General features: G+C 34.2%; 2 protein-coding genes across 2 annotated transcripts in view; both read left to right on the top strand.

The window, feature by feature from the left end:
- The window catches only part of LOC107559259 (autophagy-related protein 2 homolog A-like), a 27,154-nt gene extending 24,984 nt beyond the window's left edge, over positions 1 to 2,170 (top strand). Inside the window, exons 35-36 of the mRNA XM_016243011.1 lie at positions 931 to 1,083; positions 1,221 to 2,170. Coding sequence (XP_016098497.1) covers positions 931 to 1,083; positions 1,221 to 1,457 — 390 coding nt within the window. The 3' untranslated portion in view covers positions 1,458 to 2,170. The remainder of the gene's footprint in view (positions 1 to 930; positions 1,084 to 1,220) is intronic.
- A 1,498-nt stretch (positions 2,171 to 3,668) lies between these two features.
- Positions 3,669 to 7,269, top strand: LOC107559261 (multifunctional methyltransferase subunit TRM112-like protein). Its single transcript, XM_016243012.1, has 2 exons — positions 3,669 to 3,964; positions 6,934 to 7,269. Exons 1-2 carry the CDS (start codon positions 3,848 to 3,850, stop codon positions 7,030 to 7,032), a joined length of 216 nt encoding a protein of 71 aa, XP_016098498.1. The 5' UTR covers positions 3,669 to 3,847; the 3' UTR covers positions 7,033 to 7,269.
- Positions 7,270 to 9,484: the final 2,215 nt, after the last annotated feature.

Raw genomic sequence — 9,484 nt, forward strand, 5'->3', positions numbered from 1 at the left:
GTTTTTTATTAAATTTAGTATATTTTATTACATTTGAATTCTGTCTTTTAAATTATATATTATTTTATTTGTTGCTGGTTTACCATGTTACTAGATATTTTGTTTTTTTTTTATCTATTGATTTTATTAAGACAAATATAATTTTGTATTATATTTTTATTTATCATATTTTGATATTTTTCTTTATCATGTTATTGTAAATTATTTTGTTTATTTTTTATTATGTAGAATTTTAATTATTTGTAAATGATTATTATATTTGTTACTGGTTTACCATGTTACTAGATATTTTTATTATTAACTTTTATTTTACATTATAAGTATATTATATTATATTGTATATTTTTCTTTTTTGTTATTTTAATTAATTTTATAATTATGTTTTTATTATATATATTGTTTATTTATTATATGTGACCCTGGAGCACAAAAGCAGTCTTAAGTCGCTGGGGTATATTTGTAGCAATAACCAAAAATACATTGTATGGGTCAAAAGTATTGATTTTTCTTTTATGCCAAAAATCATTAGGATATTAAGTAAAGATCATGTTTCATGAAGATATTTTGTAAAATTCCTACTGTAAATATATATAAAAAAAATTTATTAGTAATATGCATTGCTAAGAACTTCATTTGGACAACTTTAAAGGCGATTTTCTCAATATTTAGATTTTTTTGCACCCTCAGATTCCAGATTTTTAAATAGTTGTATCTCGGACAAATATTGTCCTATCCTAACAAACCATACATCAGTTGAAAGCTTATTTAGCTTTGAGATGGTGTATAAATCTCAATTTAAAAAAATTGACACTTATGACTGGTTTTGTGGTCCAGGGTCACAGTTATATATATTGCTATATTTGTTGGATTAAATTTACATTTTAATTATATTTATATATTTAATATTAAATTTTGTATGTATATTTCCAGGCCACTGCGGAGACAGTGTATGACATCTTATCTCCGACTCCACCTCTGACACGTTACATCACTGATGGACGTCCCACTCCCCGTCCCAGACGCACCCCTCAACCAGCTGATCTCAGAGAGGGAGTGGCCAAGGCCTATGATACCGTCAGAGAGGTACATCCCTATATTATTGACATGTTCATCTCTGTGACTGTTTAGTTTAATAAATGTGTAATATAAAGTGTTTATCTCTAGTCCAATTCTTTTTATAATTTAATTTGACGTCCTCATGCCATCTTTGCCTTTCCCAGGGAGTGATTGACACCGCTCAGACGCTGTGTGATGTTGCGTCTCGTGGACACGAGCAGAAAGGTCTTCCTGGAGCGGTGGGCGGAGTTTTGCGCCAGATCCCACCCACCGTGGTCCGTCCACTTATAGTTGCCTCAGAGGCCACTTCAAACCTATTGGGAGGAATGCGGAACCAAATTAAACCAGATGCGCGGAAAGAGGACTTCTTAAAATGGCGCACCGAAGATGGCCAAGAATGAGATTGACTGGCGTTAATGAAGTCTAATTTTTGTTATATGAATGTGAGAAGTGTGAATGCGAGTTCATCTGTGAGTATCAATGCAAAAACAAAGGACAAAAAAAAAGGAAACTGAACCATTTTTACGTGGCTTCCACATAGTTGCACACATTGTTTCATGCAATGCAAATGTTTTGGTCTTGCACTTTGCTAGAAGCGGAGCGCTCTAGACAGCCAAGTGCAGCTCAGTCTCATCTTGTATTGAAACGTATGCAATCATATCTGTCTATAACTCTGTTTACCTGTGAGCTCAAGACCAGATGTTTCTTTCGCCTCTCCGAAACACTAATTTAACATCTGATTGAATAGCTATTCTCCCTCTGAAGTATTTCAAACTTAATGTTGAACTTAATTACTGATCTAGGTAAGGTGAAACACTCAATAAATGCATTGAGGTGGCCTTACCATACTTTTCATTTAACACTAGGAATGTGATTCTTTGTCCTCTCTATCCTGATGTCTTTGTGCCATAATTCTACTTCACTGATATTATAAAGATCTTGTTTTAAACTCTTAAAGCCTAAACTAATGCGTTCGTTATTTGAGTGATGCAGTCAGTCTCTGTGCGGAGGGGGATCACTCTTGTTTTCTATTCATCTTTATGTCTTTCAGAATTTGATGAAGAGTTGTTGTCTTGTCTTTTTTGGGTGAATTTTGCTAAATGTTCAGGTCATATTTCACTCCAAAATCAAAAGATAAAAGTAAGTAATTCGATTTTACATAAAGAAAATGAAGCCTATTTTAGGGTTCCTTCACTGTAACATTTTATATATATATATATATATATATATATGATGCACACATTATCATTATAAATAAATACTTTGCTAATTAATTATATTATTTTTTCACATTGCCGTAATGAGAATGAGATTTTTTTCATTGCAATAATGGGATTTGTGTATTGAAATGTGATTAAATTGTCATTTTAAAAAAATGCATAATGCCAATTTTATTTTCTTTAGGTAAACTATTGTTTTTCTTTTGTTTTGTGGTGAAATATGACCTAGACATGTTCTTGATTCAGCCTTTTATCTGCCATTTACTCCTAAATCCAGCATGCTTGCTTTCAGCTCATTAGTTGCCTTCCTACATGTTTTAAATATTTTATTTCATATGTGTAATAACAGCTATTGAAATGTAAAAACTGATGATGTTGAGCAAGAAGCCTTGGGGAGTGGGTCGGTTGACAAAGGGCTTATGGGTAATGTTACATTCACTTTTTTGTTATTTGCATAACAGTGTGAGGGAAGTGAGATTTTGGCGTGTTTTTATTTGTCTAAGTATGTACAGCGTGTGTTTGAGTGAGTGTTAAAGGACATGCATGCTTGTGTATTGACTGGCTGGCTATGCAATTCATAGCTATCCGTGTGCGTTTGTTTCTTCTGTAATTACAACTATATCATACGCTGTAAGAATTACCTGTATAGTACCAAGATGATGTGTAAACAAATACAAAAAAGGAATAAAAATGTGCATTTGGAAAATATTGCTTTTTACTGTTTAATGTTGTAAATGTTGCATCCACATAGGCAATAGTGTGATTTAATCAATCATTTTATATAGCTTAAGGCAGATTTGTATTTCTGTACCATCCTAGAAAGTTACATTATTAGATTTAAACAAATACATTTTATGCTATGTGACAGTTTTGTTTCACAGCAAAGTTTCTCTCTCTCTGATATGCATTTACAAATGTACACGGTCTACAACCAACACACTACATGATTACCAGTTTACATGATTAAAGAGATTCAGTAAAGTGGAGGAAGGGGGGAGTAAAAATGGGGTAAAATTTCACATTTGGAGTCTGCCATTAGTCTAAATAGTTAGCAAAAATGTCAAATGATTTAGGCTAGTTATATCAAACCCTTGTTTTACCCATCATATAATCTGTAATGTTAATAGTACGTGTAAAAAATGTGTGGGTTTATTGTGTTTGTTACCCAGCCGCTATTACAAAAAGGATTTTCAATTTTAGTTTAGAGGACATTATGAAAATGTAACACCTTTTTGAAGAAGACGTTTGACACATTCAGAACCACTAGAGAAACACACATTTGTATAATAGTAAATTAGACTCAGCAAGTTAGCCACTGAGATTTAGCCATAATATTACATCTTAAATTGAAATTATTACAGACATTATAACAACTTTATGCGGTCATTAGCCGGCTAGCTCTGCATGCGGAACCAAATACAGCACGCTTTGTTTCTCAGGGTGCTTGTTTTAGTAGTTGCACACAGTCGTCTCCAAACCGCATGTGTATGCTTCTGTTTGTAACTCAACGCTTCCATAAGCATCAAACGTTCGTGCTTTGTTTCTGAAATATATAGCCACATACTGCCGAGATGAAGCTGTTAACGCATAACATGTTAACATCCCACGTGAAAGGTGTGACTAAAGGATACCCACTTATTATCAAGGTGAGATGGACTTGCAGTGTTTTCATTATTAATAATTATTTTTGAGACGCACATTAATGCAGCAGTAATTTAGGGCGAATTACAAACCGCATTTACCTTCCTCCGAAATCATCGCTCAAAAATCACAAATTCATATCAGAAAGTTACAGGGAACCTAAATGTCTGTGAAGTAGTCCTTGAAGTAGTCCTGCAGTGTGACAAATGAATGTTTAAAAGTGCAAATGTTACAAATGTTAAACTCGTGAATTAACATGAAAGTTAGAGTTTTTGAGCTTGAAATGTCAACTGCCCAAGATAAATACATATTAATATGCACCAGTAGAAGATATGTGACGGAATAAGGGAAAGTGTGTTTTTATGTCTTGTATTTTAATCGCTTTTTTGAAGTAGTCCTGCAGTGTGACAAATGAATGTTTAAAAGTGCAAATGTTACAAATGTTAAACTCGTGAATTAACATGAAAGTTAGAGTTTTTGAGCTTGAAATGTCAACTGCCCAAGATAAATACATATTAATATGCACCAGTAGAACAACCTACAATTTCCTACATTTCTAGTTCACTGCTTTGTCCTATTTGAAGTTATCCTAACAGGAGTAGAAGGTCAGTTTTTTAAAGCATATTTCATAAATTAATTGTATTCTGAAGCAAAATATAAAAACTTAAATGAGATCTTTGAAAAAGTATTATTTTCAAAATTAGAGAACACTTACAGATACCTCCAAAGTTATTGGTGTTAATCTGGCACCTGTTGCTAATTTCCTTAATTATATGACAAACCATATTTAACTGGCAACGTTCCTGAAACCCTGCGACAGGATGTGTCCAGATGAAGGCCAAAGGGATGAACCTTTCAGCTTTTGCAAGAGAAGCAGGCCATTCCAAATCAGTAATTTCTCAATAATTGCAGGTTTACAATGATACTAATTCATTCAAGTCCCCCCAAAAAGCTGGTAATCCACGTAAGACAAATGCACGAGAAGATAGGATAATGCAGAGAATCTCAATTGGCAATCGGTTCAACACTGCAGCTGGAATTGCTCTGCAGTTCAGTGCTGAACAGGGTCTGGATCTGTCTCAGCATGTTTAAGAGAAGTCAGACTGAAAACGTACTCTGCGGTGACCAAGCCTCTCATCAGCAGAAAGAATCAAAAGGCTAGACTAAACTATGCTGAGGAGCATGTTGTGTGGAGAGGGGAGAACTAGGGCTGGGCGATATAGCTAAAAAATGTATCAACGATATAATGTATCATATCGTTCGATATCGATAAAATTACACAAATATCTAATTTCTGATGTTTTATATCCAGATTAAATGGGTCTTTATTGTATAGGTCTAATTGTCTCCCGAGGGCGCAATGAGCAAAATAATGCCGTGCATTTAGCAAGTAACTCTATAAAAACGTGCATTATGTCTAAATTAACTCATAAAAATCAAATATAATTTTGTACTGCATTCTGTGTGAATGGCTTGGATTCGGTTTGAACCCATTCAAGATCTTCTCCGCATTGAGCTTCTATATTTCTCTAATATGTTGAATGAATAACACAGCAGCGGCGCATCTCGTGGCCTAGACTAACAAAACATTAAAATGCAACAACGTCACTTACATCATCTCACGCAACACTGATGAAGCTCCCTGATGCACACCTAACATTCAAATGCAAATGTTTTTTAAATTCGACTAATATTCATTCTTTATTCACAATCTCCTCATCACAGGCAGGCACAGCACTCATTTCAGCAGGTGTTTGTGTGTGCTGTCTGCGTCACTCATAGCACGTGCCTATATCGTGCGCTATATCGAACATTTTTATATCGATATCGAAGAAGGTGTACTGTCGATAAATATTGATACCGTTTTATCACCCAGGCCTAGGGAGAACTGGTCCAAAGTTCACTTTAGTGATGAGAGCAAGTTGGGTCAGATGGGAAATATTTTGTTCGGGGGATGTTTTGTGCAGCAGGAGTTGGGCCTCTTATACAGCTACAAGGCAGAGTGAATGCAAATGTTTATCAGAACCTCCTTCAGCAACATACGTTTCCTTCCCTGCAAGCATCTCCCAATCAGCCTGCAATTTTCATGCAAGACAATGTCCCCGTCACACTGCAAAATGGGTAAAGCAGTTCCTTAAAGCTAAGAACATTGAAATAGTGAAATGGCTGGCCCAGAGTCCTGATCTAAACCCAATTGAAAATCTCTGGAAAATCCTTGGCAACACAGTTATGGCTAAGAAACCCACTACAGTAACTTACAATATTTCAGAAAGAATCAAGTATTTATAGATTGTTCTCTAATTTTGATCTCCTGTGTGTGTGTGTGTGTGTGTGTGTGTGTGTGACAAATAAAACTAGATTTGTGCCTCATATTTAGTTTTCTGTTATTCAATATTTGTTCTGTACAAGCCAATGTTATTTAATGTTACTGTTTTAGTTTATATATATATATATATATATATATATATATTAGGGATGCACGATATATCGGCCACCATATCGGTATCGGCCCATATGTCCAATGACTTGTTTGCATTATTTATGCATAATTTTATTTATTTGTAAGACTTTTTTATGACTAAATTTGGTAATGGGAGAGTAAACATATTTTTAAAACGTACACCGTTCAAACTAGGCTGCTTATGTTGAAGTGTTTGGGATGTGGCTTTTAATGATGAGACCTTTTTTGTAATCAGGCTCTCAAAAAGTATATAACAATTTGGATATAGATTTATCGGCCAACATATCGGTTATCGGCTTTCAAAAATAAAGAATAATCGGTTATCGGTATCGGCCAAAATTTTCATATCGGTGCATCCCTAATATATATATATATAATTTTTTCCCCCCCTTTTTTTATGTCTGTGTAGTTTTAGTTCAAGTAACAAACTTTTTTTTATGGTTTTATTCAACCGTAATAACCCTGGTGCAAACCCATTTTCAACATAAATATTTAATATTTTATGGAATGAACTTTAAGTGAATTAGTGCTAATAGCAGTGTTCTCTCCTCATAGGTTGAGGTTATAGAGGGATGTTTACAGTGTCCTGAATCTGGCAGAGAGTTCCCCATCTCCAAAGGTGTTCCTAACATGTTACTCATTGAAGACGAGTAGATCAAGCTGCTACACGCGTCCCAGAAGAAAAGATACTGAATATCAGACCCACGTTTATTTTAGAAACTTTCGGGGGGCCATTTTTATTCAAAGGATAATGGAGAGAAACGTAAGACCATAATTCACAAGTTATTCTGAATTACACAGTCATGTTCAACTACTGTCTCCAAACATGTGGTTGCTTTGCATTTGGTTGCTATGAGAATTTTCTTTTTGTTGTTTCTGTCATTGTAAATTGTGCTTTGTAAAATATTAAATACGTTTGTATTGATTAAGTTAGGCTTTTTTTTTATTACTTTTTTAATAATACTAATGTGTGTGTATGTGATTTATTTATTTCAGATGCTTATGTCTCCAAGTTATTTTATGGAAATTAATGCTAAAATACTGATCTGTCCCTAAATTGTGAGATTTTAGGCCTAAATAATGTTTTATATTCATATTTAAAAATGTCATTTTTAAAAATTTTATTTTAAGCACTAAAATAATTAACTGCAGATAGGCCTTTATACAGTTTATCTAGAGAGTGGTTAATTTTTGTTTTTAGTTCAGTTTTAGTTTTTATTTCCAGTTAGTAATTTTAGTGTGTTAACTTACTTAACATACTTAAACTTACTTTAGTTGGTTGTCAAGTTAACATTTCAGTTTTTCATTTTGTAATGTTTTTCATCTAATATTTATAGTTTATTTTATTTCCGCTATATTTCATTGAACAATAATGTTTTTAATAGTTTTAGTTACAATAATAACCCAGTAGCTAAAGTAATGAAGCTGTTAGTCTCATTAGCTCTCGTTATATTTGTCTGTGTAAGCATTGAGATGATCTAGGCCAGCTGTTGTCGTTTTATGGCTCTACCAAGGACTTTTTCATATCACACAGAAACCTCTGAGAGCAAGATGTCGTGGCAAGGCCGCGACTATATTTAGTTTGAGGGAGGTTAAGAGAAAAAACCGGGATAAGCTGTTTTCGAGCTCTCTATTTTTAAATCGTATATTGCAATACCGCAAAGAACCACCAGAGCCCTGCGGCCTTTCGTCCGTCCGCGGCCGCCTGATGGCGCTCGAGGCTCCCTTTCAGAATCACATCAAACGCTGAATTCATGTTTAAACAAGAAAATAGCCGTTCTTTGTCAATTATATCAGCCCTAGAAAACTTCCAGCCCTCTGGTGTCTCTTTTTGGTCTCTAATATCTCACTTCTTAAAGGCTTTTGGTGTCTTATTCCTTCTGCCTTCTCTTGAAGTTCAGTTATAGCCCTCTTGGCCAAACTATAATAATGTCATAATGGAGAGGTGGAGAGAGCAGCTATAAAGCTGTTTTTGAAAGATTAACGATCATGTAGATGGTGAACTGTAATTAACAAGAGAAGAAAGATAGGGAGTGGAAGTAAAGTAAGGAAGGGTGTACCTACAATGACTGGATGGGAAAACCTAGATCGAGGCCTTGGATAGCTATCATTTCTCTCCAGGAAACAAAATGGAAGGTGAAATTCATTTCCAGTAAATCTATTTTAAATGTGTCCAGTGGGTCTGTTAAATGCATGAGGGAAATATTGGATTAGAAGAGCACATTGTCTTATTTCCAAGGTAAACAAATTAAGAAGCAGTCAGTCAGTAGCTTCAGCCTGCTGTGGTGGATATTTGACTGTAAAGATTGTAAAGATTTGTGTTAAGTATCAGGCTGCTGCTTGGAAACACGGTTGCCAAGGAAAGATTTCAAAAAAGTGTCCTGGTGCGGTCTGGAAAAGTCTGTGAGAAATACTGATATAACATGTCAGGAAAACTGCTGAATAGACTTCTGCAGCTTTGTTTTGGTGACTTTTTATGATAACACTACTGAACTTATTATATAATGCTTAACAAAGCTTCTATAAAGATCTATGAAGTTATTCAAAATGCATTAAAATGTAATTCATATAAATAAAGAAAAATATCACATGAACATGTTTTACATTTCTGAATCAGTTAATTTTGATATTTTTGTGGTGACTATCTAGGTTGTGTAAATGTCTGGAGATAGTAAAATAACTGATTCAAATGTTGACTTAAATTTTTGAAGTTTGGAATAATATTTTATCATTATTTCTTTTGCCAACCAAATCAGTCAGTTTGGCATAAGCAACATGCTTTGAAATAACCCTAAACTCCTAATAATTCATGACTCAAAAAAATGTATGACAATATTAAATTGATGATAAATTTGAAAAATGATAAAGTTGTGCAGTATGTTAAAACTTTTCACTCAATGTTTAAACCAGTCAAGTTGAATCATTAAATCAATGTTTATTATATTTAAGGACTTGACATGTTTAAAACTAAATTCCAAAAGATCTGTCCTTTTTTTATCGTTCCAGACATCCTAGTAATTCACCCTTGTAGTTTTCTGTGCTTCTCTTGTCCTCCTCTCTCTCCCTCCCTCTCCCTCCCTCCCTCTCTCCCCCTCCCTCTCCCTCT

The sequence above is a fragment of the Sinocyclocheilus grahami genome, unplaced genomic scaffold, assembly GCF_001515645.1.
Source record: "Sinocyclocheilus grahami isolate Dianchi unplaced genomic scaffold, SAMN03320097.WGS_v1.1 scaffold680.1, whole genome shotgun sequence".
Lineage (NCBI taxonomy): Eukaryota > Metazoa > Chordata > Actinopteri > Cypriniformes > Cyprinidae > Sinocyclocheilus > Sinocyclocheilus grahami.